Source organism: Ammospiza nelsoni, chromosome 3, assembly GCF_027579445.1.
Source record: "Ammospiza nelsoni isolate bAmmNel1 chromosome 3, bAmmNel1.pri, whole genome shotgun sequence".
In the NCBI taxonomy this organism is placed as follows: domain Eukaryota; kingdom Metazoa; phylum Chordata; class Aves; order Passeriformes; family Passerellidae; genus Ammospiza; species Ammospiza nelsoni.
The window spans coordinates 61,245,066-61,259,444 of NC_080635.1; the positions used below are offsets into that span (position 1 = coordinate 61,245,066).

At 38.7% G+C, this 14,379-nt stretch overlaps 1 protein-coding gene across 1 annotated transcript in view; it reads left to right on the forward strand.

Annotated features, from left to right (window-relative positions):
• Positions 1–10,406: 10,406 nt before the first annotated feature.
• The window catches only part of LOC132070684 (vesicular inhibitory amino acid transporter-like), a 34,081-nt gene continuing 30,108 nt past the window's right edge, over positions 10,407–14,379 (forward strand). Inside the window, exon 1 of the mRNA XM_059467669.1 lies at positions 10,407–10,476. Coding sequence (XP_059323652.1) covers positions 10,407–10,476 — 70 coding nt within the window. The remainder of the gene's footprint in view (positions 10,477–14,379) is intronic.

The window sequence follows — 14,379 nt, forward strand, 5'->3', positions numbered from 1 at the left end:
ACTCAATGAAGTCTTAAAATATATATGAAATGAATATTAAAACCATGCATTATGCTTTAATAACATTAAATATAACATTAAAATAACAATATTGAATGTGTACATATATTTATATGTACACATTATATGCTTCTAAAACTTGGTATATATGGTTTTAATTTTCTGCTGATATACATATATATATATATACACATACTCACTTGCTGGATATTAAAGACTACTTTTTAATGAAAGGCATCCATTAATCTATGTAAACTAATGATATATATATCTCATAAACACTCCCCACACAATTAAATTTTTTGTAATACCATTGTTTCAAATCTACCTACACGAAATTTGAAAACAAACTTGAAGTTGTTTGAAAATTACTTGTCATTTCAGACTTAGAAAGCTGATAAATTAGTATAAGCAGTAGTCTCCTAGCTCCATATTTTGATTTTATTCTACTATAAGTTTAAGAAAATCACACTAGGGACTTATCAAGGTTAATCTATTGTTTATGAAAAATATTTTAGGAATCTCCCAGCTCAGAGTATTAAAGATATATAAACAAAAAAAAAAACAATTGAATATGTTAAAACATAAATTAAATTCTACCTCAAATCTATACGAGATTACTGCTCCCTTACTGCTATGGCAGAGGATACTGTAGTAATGTTTAGGATGTCCTGTAGGATATGCATAAATCCAAAATATGCATACATAGAGAACTCTGCCACGTCAGTTCAGTTTCCTAATCTTCAGGTTAAGATAAAATGGGTTCATACTCCAAAGCGAACTAAATCAGTAATTTCCAGGACGGCTGGGAATTACCAGCGTGAATTCTCCCCCATCCTAGGTGTCTGTCTGCCTGGACTCAGAACCAGCTATGGGACATTATGGGCTTTGAGGACGTGTATGAGAAGCTGCTTTGGAGAGCCTTCCCCTTATTCTCCAGTCCAGGACATCAGCTCAGGCTGTCATCCTGGTTCTGTGCCTGAGTCATGCTGCAAGTATGGTTGTTCATGCCTCCCCTCATTCTGCCTCCAGTGTGCACACCTGACTTTGTGACCTGCTCCCTGACCTGTCTGAGCACTGTAGACTGGACTAGCAATCACTGGGCCATGTCCTACCATTGTTCCAGTCACCAGACCTAATCTGCTTTTCTCATTCAGATACTTGGCTCTTTTCATCAGGGCAGCTGTTTCCCTGCCTTGGTGTCGTCTCAGCTTTGGGTTTTCCTCTGCTTGCAGGGGAGACCCCCTCATGCTGCTCCCAAACACTGACAGGAGTTTATAGGGATTCCAGTGCTGCTTGCAGCAGGAAAGGGACCTGGGTAGGCTCAGCCTGCTATGGCTCTCCAGGGATGTCCCAGGAAGGCTTGTACCACCAAGTCAGGGATTCAGAGCAAGTTGTAATCCCCTTCCATGGGTGGAAGGCCCATGTTGTTGAGGTGCAGGGGACAATGACTCAGTCCTTGAATTGCAGTGCTCTTTCTCTTGCCACTGTGTCCTGCTGGAATGGATGTAGCTCCTTGTCCCAAAGGACCTGGACCATGAACAATATACATACAAACCCCTTTACATTAATTGGCATGGAGGGTATTTTCTACCATGATGATTGAAGGCAATGCAATAAAAAGTACAGCTTTAATGAGAGACCTGGTAGACCTTATAAACAAAAAAGGGTAAGATCAGCACGATTGAGATAAGCAAGGGGTAGGAAAAAGAGAAAGAAATAAAAGACCTGAATTTTGGCAAACCAGTTTAACAGCTGAGATTCTTGAAGCATTTTTAAACAAATGTGTTTGCTACTATAGTAGTTTATTCCAAAATATATTGTATGTGTTTGCCAAATTATATCAATATCCAGTACTGTACTCATCTAGTGCAGCTTATCCTAGCTTTAACTCTCAGTAAGAGCTCCTCAGGCAGCCTCAACATTACTCAAAGTATCATATTCTACTCAAAGTATCAATATTTTTTTTTTGTCTATGAAGTTCCACTTCCTGGAGGCAAATGAGTTCCTGTGACTATCAGCTTCCCTTTAAAACAAAATTACAATTTACAGGCATATTGATTGCAGAGGTAAACTTGATCTAAGTGCTTGATTTGAAAGAATAAAGAAAAATTTAATAAAATAATATGTTAAAGCCACATAGGATTCTTATAACTTTGAGATTTTTTGGTGAATGCTGGGTGTTTATAATTTTCAGTACCAAGCTGAGCCTTTTTTTCAATCAAAATATATTTGGGTTAGTTGCCTGAGTTGTTGCTAAAACAGATGAAAGCAAATCAAAATGAAATTAGCACTGTCAACCGTTGAGAAAATGGGTCTTTTTTATCCCTGTACTACATGTGAACCTGATTCTGAAAAACAAATTCTTTTGGCAGGATTAGCATGAACAACATTGAAGATTGCAATCAGAATTAATAAAATAATGATTTTTTTTCTCTTACCTCATAAATGAAAAAGAAAAAAAGTGGTTTCGAAAGTACATTTGTGGAAGTTTAGTCTTCTGAGTAGCAAGCAAGGATTACTTTGGCAAGCTGTGTAGGCATTTATATCTGAAAAGCAAATGGAATTTAATTATTTTGACAAATCACTGTGGTTTTCAAGATTCATCACTCATGAAGAAAAATTAATATGCTTAATAAGTGATCATTCTTCCAGCCTAGCAATTCCAAACTTTTAAATGCTCTTTTCTTAATTCTAGTTAGCATATTAAGCATGGAATTAAACTTGAATGTTTTAAATATATAATTTGAACTATAGAGGTTTATGTAGGAAATGTGTTGCCGTACTGGTCCAAGCAAAAACTGCTTCATCTCTACTACCAAGTATTATTCTGCACAGTCTCAGCTGTGTTTCCAAGCAACACAAATTCCCTCATCTTTTTGATGCATTTCACCTTAGTTTCTGTCACACTGAGCTCCTACCTCACCTTCCACTGTGGCACAGTCTGCTGTTGGTACTTCCCAAAAGTTCTTGACTGAGTGCTGGTGTACTTCATAACTAGATTGTGCCATTTGAACAAGGCAACACACAGATCCATGCCTTCATTTACAGTGTTCTCCTGGATCTGTTCCAATGGCTGCCCTAACAAGAATATTTTTGGGACATCACAGCTTAAATCACATCCATACTTTGAATTTCTGGGGCATCTCTGAATATCATACCTCATGTGACTTCACAGTCGTGGCTGAGAGGAACTCAAGCATTAATGTTTACTGATAGTAAAGTTTCATCCTCCAGATTTTGAAGTGATCCACAGTAAGCTATCACTTTCAATATATCTAAGTCCTCCTTCCAGGACTTCACTCTAGGTGTGGATATTTCTGGTCTAATGAAACCTAAGACAACATTATCAGGTTCCTGAGGGAAAAATACCCAGCTGTTCTCAGCTTTAAGCAGATACACATTCCTTCCAACATCCGTGGAAAAAAATCCCTGACTTATATAAGGAACTGAAAGAAGAAACAGCTGCTCACAATACTTTAGTTTCTCTCAGTCACATCTTATCAGCATTAGACACATCAACCATGTTTACGATGCCCAATATTTTTGAAATGCCAAACAGACTAGCTTACTGTATTGATACTGATTGCATGAGAGTTCCTACCTCCATTGCCAGCATTGATACATATTTGCCATTGCTGAATGTTTACAGCATGGGCCACCAGGGCTGCGTGCGATACTGGTTTGATGATGTGTGCCCTTTGCAGCCTACATAAAGCAAATGAGGAATCTCACTCACATAATTGCAGTAGGAATTAACATTTCCTAGACCTTTGCCCACCTTATGCTGTGTTAAGAGCCTTGTGGATCTGGTTCCATGAGAAAAATATCTATTGTAGTATCTGCAACTATACTGATTCCACTTGTCCTGATTTATTCTGGTTTTTCCTGATGTAAAGAGTCCTCTTTATATATTCTTTATATATTTTTCCTTGGTCTATTCAGCTTGGAGTAGAGGAGACTTAGAGGAGACTTTATTGTAGTTAAAACTTTCTGCTGTGGGGAAGAGGAGGGACAGACACTGATCTCTTCTCTGTGGTGCCCAGTGACAGGTCTAGAGGGAATGGCCTGAGCTTGTGTCAGGAGAGGTTTAGGTTGGATATCAGGAAAAGGTTCTTTGCCCAGAGGGTGTTTGGGCACTGGAAAAGGGTCCCCAGGGAAGTGGTCAGAGCACTAAGCCTGACAGAGTTCAAGAAGTGTTTGGACAATGATCTCAGGTGCAGGGTGTGACTTCTGGGCTGTCCTGTGTGGGACCAGGAGTTGGGCTGGATGATCCTGATGGGCCCCTTTTAACTTGGCATGTTTTATGGTTCGGTGATTCAGTGACTCAGGCACTCCTATCCTTCCTCCTGTTCTTTATCACTTCTTTATTTCTCCTCCATATTACAGGCAGAAAATTGGCTTGGCTGGCTAGAGAAGGGAAAGAACATTTCTTGTATCCCAAATGGTAACTTTCTGCTTTACTCTCACTTGTAAAATAAGTTTCACAGCACCAAGCCTGAAGCCCCTCTCCCATCTGTATGTAGCATCCTGCTGTTGCCCAGTCCTTTTAAAGAAGCCCGGGTCCTGTGAGAGCTGAATGAAAAACGTCATTTTGTTCATGCATAACATAAGGCATGGTGGGTGGCTGCCCACACATGCAACAAGTACAAAAATCTGTCTGCAGGCTACTTCCCACACATTTCCCAATCTTCCCTTGCACCCCTGATACCGTCCTGAACCTGGAGCCTAGAGTCAGGACACACTACTCCACCTTTTATTCTTTTATCATCTTCTCTGCGATCTCTACTTCTAGACTAAAAACTACTAGAATGCGCAGAAAGCTGTGGAAGTCCTCTCTTGTTGCAGGGAGTGCAAGGAGAAAGGACAGACAGAGACATGAGCTTTGAGGCATCAGTGTATCAAGAAAAGGTTTGTGTTCCTTTCCCCCTTCATATGTTTTGTTTTGTAGTACCTCTCTACATAAGCACAGAACAGAATCTTTCTAGTAAACTTGCTTCCTGAGAGGAAGCCACTTTCCATACCAGTCTAGTCACGTGCAAAAAGATACAGCAACTCAAGATGCAGCAGTGGTGGCTCGCTGTCTCTCAGGGGCCCATCGATGGACTAGGAACCTTTACCTGCCTGAAAGCTCAATTAGCAGAGCAACAATGCTGGAAACAGGACTTCTGGCTGTCGATTTGACAGAGAGTTACTTCTGGTGACTGAAGGCCTGAGGAATTCAGTCCCTTGCTCCTCTACACTTTCTTTTGACTGCTTTCTGGGATGGTCAGACACTCTTACACAACATGCCAAGAAGGTCTCCTATTTGACAAAGAAAGAAACGAGTTGAAGAAATATAGGTTTCCAAGACAGAAGACAGCTCCACTGAGGACTGAAAAAAGGACAGAAACAGGGGGCTGGCTGTGTGGGGGTGGGCTGCTTCCAAACAGGGTGTTCAGATTTCTGTGCAGATCAACAATAGGTGTCTGCTAGCCCACACCATGCTTGTGGGCTGATATTTTGAGCAAAAATCAGTAATGAGTTTTTTCTACTCTGGGATCAGAATACAGCTCTACATTAGCCTGTGTAGAGCCTTACATTTTAGCTTTCATGTTTTTCAGATTCTGTACTGCCTTAGTGTGTGAGTCTGAACTTCATGTAAAGTGCTAGCAAGTTCTCTTCACAGTTTAGTTAGACAAAGCAATCCTTTTCCACCTGAGAACCAAGGCCACCGTTACAGCTTCAGGCCCAAAAAGTGTAAACAACAATGAATTGAAGAGAGCAAACTGGGAGGATGGGACTTCATTACCTGAAGCTGTAAGTGGACAATTAGCCCCAATATGTAAGTGGACCAAAACTTATAAAAGCGTGAAAACTCGTGACTGGTCATCCATCTTGGGTCGAGCTGCAGCTGGGCTCTTTTACTGCCCAAGGTGTATCCTTTGAAGGCCTTTTAATAAATTCCTACTTTATTCCTTTAGCCTCTGTTCCACAGTAACCTCTTTAGGCATCAGAGTCAGCTCATAAAATTTTTTCAGGAAAAAGAAAATCAGCTCATTTTGTGAAATAATAAAATCTCAGGGGGAAAAAATGAGCAATCACAAACCAGTTATATATAAGAATATTACTTATTAAGTAACTTTCATATTGTTTTCATGTGTTGAATGAACTGAATCATTCTAGGATTTGTTTAGTATGATCCAGTTTTCTTTAGATAGAGTACTGTAAAGGGAATAATGATCCTTCTTTAAAAGTAAAAGTTCCTAGCCATTTTCTTTGTAAGGAAAGGATTTAAAAATGTGTAAGTGTACTTACACTAGATTTAAGGAAATGAGCAACTGAACTTTACTTCTGTATCATGACACAATGAACTTTACCTTTGTGTCAAGATGCAATATACACAATATTCTGTGAAGTTAGAAATATCTCTGGACACATCTTATTGCTAACCCCTAGATCACTCTGAAGACCTTTAGCCAGGTCTGTTTACAATGAGTGCTGTAGGTGCACAAGACTTGCAAAGAGGTGAATGGCAAGAGCAGAACACACAGAGATTGACAGAGAGAGGAAAAACTTTTGGTTTACAGTTCCTCCCTGAAGGCCAACATAGACTCTAAAGCAAATAGACATTGTACAAGCTATACCAACACAACCATTTTTAGTAAAAGTAAATATTTTCCTGGTCTCTGCCTAGGAAGTGAAAGTTGGGTTGTGTTTTCAGCATTCAAGACTCATGCATGTCCTTTTGTTAGTTTATTGTGAAAAAATATGATACCGATAATAGGGATAGTTACACTATTCTGTGGATGTGTTACCTTAAATCAACAGCAATTTACTTCAACAACTTTTTACTGCAGATTTTTTGTATATGCCAGTAATTATTATTACAAATTTGAGAAACTGAGAGTGTCTTCCAGGCAAAACAGCCATATCAATAGGTATTTTTTGCCATTCCTCTGGCTAACATTGTGTGAAACCCAATATTGGTTTTCAGCCCTTTTTCTCTCAGCTGCAGCTAACAACTTCCGGTTGGGAAAAATGATGAAGATAACTTTTAAAGGTATCACAGAATGACAGGTCTTCATTGGTCCTTAATTTTTCTCATTTCTCTTCTTTCTTCTACTTTTTTTAGTATGCATTTCTTATTGTTTAACTTTGCCTATCTCTATCAGCAAACACATTGTATGTGGGAGGAGCACAACAGACAAATTCACTGCTGCTCTAACTGCAGTAATAATAGTTGGAGTTCTTGATGGTCTGGATGTGCATAAGTCAGTGGGTGCCCATGGGATGCACCTATGATGCCCAGGGAGCTGGCTGATGTCATTGATCAAAGTTTATCTCTGGATAAACTTCAATCAATCATAGCAACTGCAAAAAGTACCTGAAGACTGCAGGAAAGGAAATATTACTCCTATCTTGAAGAAGGGCAAGGAAGATCCAAGGAACTACAGGCCAATCAGTCTCACCTTGATCCCTGGAAAGGCACTGGAGTAGCCAATCCTGGAAACTGTTTCCAAGAAAATCATATGGAATGGCCAGCGTGACTTCACTAAGTGAAATTCATGTTTGATCAAATTGATACATTTTTACAGTGAAATTTCTGGCCAAGTAGATGAGGGGAGAGCAGTGGGTACTGTCTGCCTGGACTAAGGATGTCTTCAGCTGTGTTAGACAAGGTGTTGACCTCAGGTCAAGGGAGGTGATCCCTCTCCTTTACTTGTGAGGCCAAACCTGGAGAGCTGGGACTGCCTAACCCAGAGAAGAGAAGGATGAGGTGGGCTCCTATTAATATATGAAGGCAGGGTGCAAAATCAGTGGATCCTGGCCCTCTTCAGTGGTGCCCAATGGCAGGACCAGAAGAAATGGGCACAAACTGAAACACAAAAGGTTCTGTGAATAAATCAGAAAACACTTTTTTACTCTGTGAATGACCAAGCATTAGCACAGGTTGCCCAGGTAGATGTGTAGTCTCCATCCTTTTATTCAGAAGCCATCTGGACATGATCCTGGCCAAGCAGCCCTAAGTGATTCTGCCTGAGCAGAGGGGTTGGAGCCAGATGAATTCCATAGGTCCATTCCAACCTCAACCATTCTATAATTCAGTGGTTCTTCTCTTAGGAGTAATTTAGACTAGAAACCTTAGAAGCTTAAAATCAAATCTGATCAGTGTAAGAAACAAATTACATGAGAAATTTGTCCATTAGGACAATAGGACAATACTAGAACTGGTGATAGTGGAAGTCTCTCATTCATCTTAATCAGTCTCTCATTCTACTTTAAAGTTACCCTTAAAAAATTCATTAATACTTTTCATTAAAAGTACGTACAGATAGAGGTAAAAATGAGATATTTAAAATATTATAAAATTATTTATGTTGTTTAATCATGCAATGATATGCGTGTTATGCATAATTTAGGCTGCTTTTTTTACTTAAAAGTAATGAGCTAGGTGTTTTACACACACAGCCACAAAAACATCTTCCCCATAATCAAACCACTTTGTCAACTCTCTTTACATTTAATGAGCTGGTTCACTTAGAATATACAGCAGTATCTTTTTTTATGGCTAGGTGTATAATATAAAGGATCTCAATAACAAAGAAAGAGCTGCAGGAGTTGGCCAAATGTGAGCTTCAGCAGAGACTCAGAGACACATTGTTTTTTCCATTCTCATTTCTAACTTCTACTGTTATCCTCTCTCTTCTACCCTGCTCAGATTCATCGTTTACTCAGCTCCCTTCTACGAAATTGGAGTCAGCAGCTGGATTTTCTACATACCCAACCCCTTAATGAGTCCTAATTATTTCATCATCTCATGGACTGACCCTCAGAAGTGAAAAGTCATGTGCTTGGGACTCAAAGGGAATTGTTCATGAGGGTCTGCGATTTGGCAAGAAGTGCTCAGTAATTCTGTGTTTAAAATATGAATGACTTCTTTATACACAATTTTAGAAGTAACAATAAATCTATTGTATTGCTATTCCAGTGTGTTGTAACACAGCCTGTGCACCAGCTGTTCTTGTTTACAACATGAGAAAACCCTTCACCATAAAGGCTCTTGTTTAAACAGAAAACATGCCATATATTGTGATCATGCTGTAAGCATGCAGTTATTATGAAAAATTAAATTATCTAATAATATTATTTGGTGATTATTTAGATCTAATTATGTTGAGGTTGAGTGAATCTTGATCTTTCTTCTTATATTTTTCATGTATGTCTGTACATGGAGATATCTATACAGATTTAACTTAGAAATAACATGTTTATTATTATGCTTGCTCTACTAAACAGGTAGTAAGGTGCTAATGTAGAATAGATTGGTTTGGTTTAATTGAGTTAATTTGCACCTTCTACTGTTTTCTCAAAATTGGCCTATTTTTTAATCTAAAAGACTGTGTCGACATATGCAATATGTAGAGTGCCCTTCTATTTATGTAATACTGATAATAAGCCACCACACAATTCCTGCTATTTCTCAGTAATGAAGTGCTGGCATGTGTCTGATTTTTCTCCACATGCTTTTAACAAAGAGCTTTTCAGTTTTACTAGTACATAATTAGAATGTATGCATAAATCCCACTCTATTGCTCCAATGTAATTAAAGATCTTTCTTCAAGAAGAAAAATTATAAAGCTTTTCTAAGCAGAGTTGCTGAAACCTGAAATCCTTGACTAAATGCATTTTTATGCATGAACCAATCTTCTGAAAAAGTTCTGAAAACAATTAATAATGGTCTGCTTAAGAGAAAGCATCTTAGTTGTTTAATGTGGGAGAGAAGTTTCTCAACACTTCCTTCTGCACAACTTTCATAACAGTGTTAAGAAAAGCAGAGTGTTCAGGCATTCTGCTCATGCAGAAGATACAAAACTCCTTTGTGCTAATTAACTTTAAATAAAACTCCTTTCAGGTAAAGTTATTTACTTTTTTTGATGTCTTATAGTATACACACCAGTAAAGTATAAAGCAGAAGACTCAGTCTTACTCCAGAAATAGACATTATAGAGCTATATCAAGTAATGCTAATTTGTTTAAACTTTACCTCCTTTTGCCCAGGGTGCAGCAGAGGCAGCTAACAGCCATAACACTTTGCACATCTATTTCTGGGCTTCTTTTCTTGCCTGGGTTGGTTGGAGAACTTCCAGGAATTTGTCTAAGAATTTTGAGATGCCGCCTGCTGCTGGAAAAGTGTGAGTACTGGAGGCTTTGACATCTAGCAAACTCAGTTTATAAAAGTATCTCTAGTCTTTCCTGCTCAAAAGGCGCTTGCAACTGACTCCTGGTTATGGAGTGTCAAACTCCCACAGGGCTACAGCGATCAAGCCACCTACCACACCTGCGGTGCATCAAGTAGTAACTAATGGCACATTGTTTTGTGCAGGAGAGTTCGGGAAGGGTGTCACAAAGCTGCTTAAAGCAGCATGGATCTGGAAGACAAGCCTGGGCATGTGCCACAGAGCACAGATCCTGTGATCAGCTCGGGCAGCTGTGGTACGGCAGAGGCCCTGGCTCAGAGCTCTGAAGGGCAGCTGTGGCCATCCAGGTCTCTGAGGCTTCAGGCAGCACCTGGTGCCTCTCCCTGGGCCAGAGCAGGGCAAGGTGGTGTCTTTGCCTGCAGGGGATGTGCTGTGGCTCAGAACCTGCCTTCCCAACAGGAGAAGGTAAGAAGAATGAATGGTATCAGTAAACGTGAAAAAGATTAACAGGATCTTCACAATGATTCTGCAGAGACAAAGGCTCAAATCATCCACTGCACAAGAGAAGAAGAAGCTGGCATTTCCTCTAGTCTTTCTTTTATCACCAACATTACAGAAGCTTTTCTTTTCTACAGAAGCTGCCCTGAATGTCCCTGACTGGGTTTATTTTTACTAGAGTTTTAACTTTCCTAGCCAGATCCCTGGCAGTTTGGACAATCTCTCTGTCCAGGTCACCTTGCTTATACCTGCTGTAGGCTTCCTTTTTGCATTTGATTTTGTCCAGAACCTTCCGGGTCCTCCCTGCGGGCCTCCTGGTATTTTTTCCTGGCTTTCTCGGGATGGATTGTTTCCAAGCTTGGAGGAGGTGATCTTTGAAGATTAAGCTGCTCTATTGGGCCCCTTCTCCCTCTAGGATTTTATCCCATGATACTCTACCAAGTCTGAAATCCAGGGTAGTGTGCTTGCTGTGTGCCATCCTCACTGCTCCAAGGACCTCAGATTCCACCCTTTGTTGGTCTCTGTGGCCAAGGCTTCACATTTGTCACCAGCCCCTCCTTTTTGGTGCCTCCACAATGCCAGTAAGATCATTGCCCGGCAGATGTGTGCACAACTCTAACTCCTCTTGTTTATGCCCCATACTATATGCCTTTGCATAGCTCACGAGGCTGACTTACCAGCTGGAGTAGCTGAAATTCCTTTGTGATGCTTTTCAGGTGCTCTCATGCTGACCTGATCCCTCTCCAGATGCTGGACATCTCTTACTGGTGCTGGCATCACACTGGTAGGCGTGGAATTGACTGACATTCCTCTTGCCTGGCAACTTTAAAGTTATTCTAAAATTTAGTTTTATGTAGATAATTTTAGTTTTAATTACTATATGATTCTCTCATGAACAAACTATTTCCTCTCTCATGTTTCCTTACCAACAGCTGCACAAAATGTGAAAATATCATGAAGATTTCATATGGTTACTCTTCAAGCACAGAGACTTGAATGATGCCACATTTGGTATCTATTTTTAATCAGAAATGCATTTTGGAATTGGACACTGTCACTTCCCAAAGCAAAAGTGGTTTAAAAAAATCATTAAGACAAAAGGATGAAACAAAAAGAAATAAAAAGCCTTGTTTTTTGAGTTCTTGAGGAAGGATCATTGCTAAAGGGGAAAAACAGTAGAGATAAACTGCCAGAGATAAACTTGAAGCTCGATGCATTTCTAATCTAGGGAGAAGAGCACAGCAGTTTTATAGTGAGGAACAGCAAAGGTTCTACTCTTCTATTTTCTGCTTCTTTTGTTTTCTCTGCTTATCCTCATTTAACCACCTGTAAAAGTTTCTATAATCTTGATTTAATTACTCCATACTGCTTATTCTGATCTGGGTAAGATTAGAATTTCAGTTGCATAATTAGAATTTCAGTTGCATAATACAAACAAGTTAATACCTTAGAGCATCTCTTTAACCGTCACAGCAAAGGACAACAATGTGTTTTGCAGTGCTTCCTTTTTTTTTTTTTTGTTGACGGATGTCTGTATTGTGAACCTATGCTATTTCACTATTTATCCATTTATTTGAACTTTGTCTTAAAAAAATAAATGTAAGAGACTGTGAGAAATCATCCTTCAAAGTCTAAAATTTATCTCATCAAGAATGAGAGTAAAATATTTAGTTTTCAAATGACTGTAAGCATCACAACACTAAGTAATCATCTCTGTAATTTCAACTGCTCCTAAAAATTATGATTTTATGGATAACACTAAATGAAATGCACGGGTAGATGACAATAATGCCATGCATATAAGTTACACCTGTGTCTTCCTCTATTGATTCCTTGAAGATAATACCTATAATGAAGACATAAAATAGGTGAAGAAACTCTTCCTGTAAAGAATGAATGCAGATGCTATAGATGAGCACTGGGGGAGCAGAACTTGCTGATGAGGCAATACAATTGGACCTGGGAGACTACAAATAAACACAAAATTTTTCATCTCTGGTGAAACACATTTGCTTTCCTGAAGGCAACAGATTTTTTAAATCTATTATGCTGTGGAACATATGTACAAAAATATCTAGCATGGTTTTCATATTTTACATCTCAGTTATTTCTGAAGAAGTGGAAACAATAACTTTATGTGCTATGTAAAGAATTGCTGCTCTTCATTGTCATGGCAATTTTATTTCTCAACAACTTTCTCAACTTGAATTGTAGCAATCAACTTCACCTGTTATTTGTAGACGGGCTTTATTGCTTTCCTGTCCTTCTCCCTTAAGTGGCAGATTGCTTCATCTGAATGTTACATTTCCAGGTAGCAAACTCTTGATCTTCACAGCTCATTTCACAAGGAAGGGGAGGAGAATGTTAGTATCCACCATCCACTGCCCACCTACCTACATCATGGAATTTTTTCAGGCACAACAGATTATTTACTAGTTGTGTGTTATTAATATATGGCTTGTTGGATTAAAGGGCAATATGCTGTGACTGATAGTTCTTTTACCATACCATCTAAAATTAGACTGTAAATACATATTTATTTTTGTAAAAGTATCATTTAAATTCAGCAGAACAAGAAAAAAACTGAATTAACATACCTTCTACTATTGTCACTTAAGTTTAAATTCATATTAGTTCATCAGTCCAATAAAAGAATTATGCCATTGAATCACTGTATATGTACCAGTGCTGTGTGACACAGATATTTCCCACAACTTGAGATCCTCTCCCAGTTCTGTGAAGGGTGTCTCTGTTGTAAAAGTGAACCTGAAAAGGCAGTGCTGAAGAGCTGTAAACTTTATTTATGATTTGCTGTTGTAACCCTTATTTAGCTCCTTTATGCATCATTAAAATAGTAATTTACTACATAATCACATATTTTCACCCTATCTTATCCTGTGCTCAAGGGATAGTCTCCACATAGCAGACAGTTATTCAGAATCACATTTTAGTCCACATTCTTGCACTCAAGAACCATGAAATTCCTTCTCTTCATAAGATGATAAGGTGACAATTTAAGTAATGTAAGCATTCAACTTCCTAAATCAATGAGAGCAAATTACTTCCAAATATATTAGGTTTCAAATATTGTGCTTATTGCTTTGGAAAATGACTGAATTTTTTCTACTATAACATTTAGCAATAGGGTTGCTAAATGTGACCTTTTAAATGTAAATTATTTTAATTTACTTTTATTTACAAGTCTGAACAAATTATTGGCACAGATTATTGGCAAAAAATGCCAAAATTATTGATAAATTCTAATGCCAAATTTAATCAGTAGCTGGTGAGAGCAGTAAGATGGGCTGCATTGTAGCAGCAGTTACAAATTTAAATAATCATTCAGGAAATGCATAGTATGGGGTTCACTTCACCTGCCTTCACATGAGTACAGTGCAGACAGGTATAGAACTCCAAGCCAGTAATTAAAGATTTCCCTTTTATACAGAGGGATAAAACAGCCAATTTCATGCCACTGACCTATGGCATCCAACCTGCTTGAGGTGCCAACTTTAAGCTGAGACAAACAACTCTTTAGCAGCATCTGTTTTATTCTACTGATTATATGAAAGGGGCTTAAATGGGTAGCTCATAAAATTTCTCTGCTGCACAGAGGAATCCCATCCATATTAATTTATGTAAACACCATGATGCAACTCACCAAAATGTAACTTAAGTGTTTCAGGCAGAGAGAAAATAC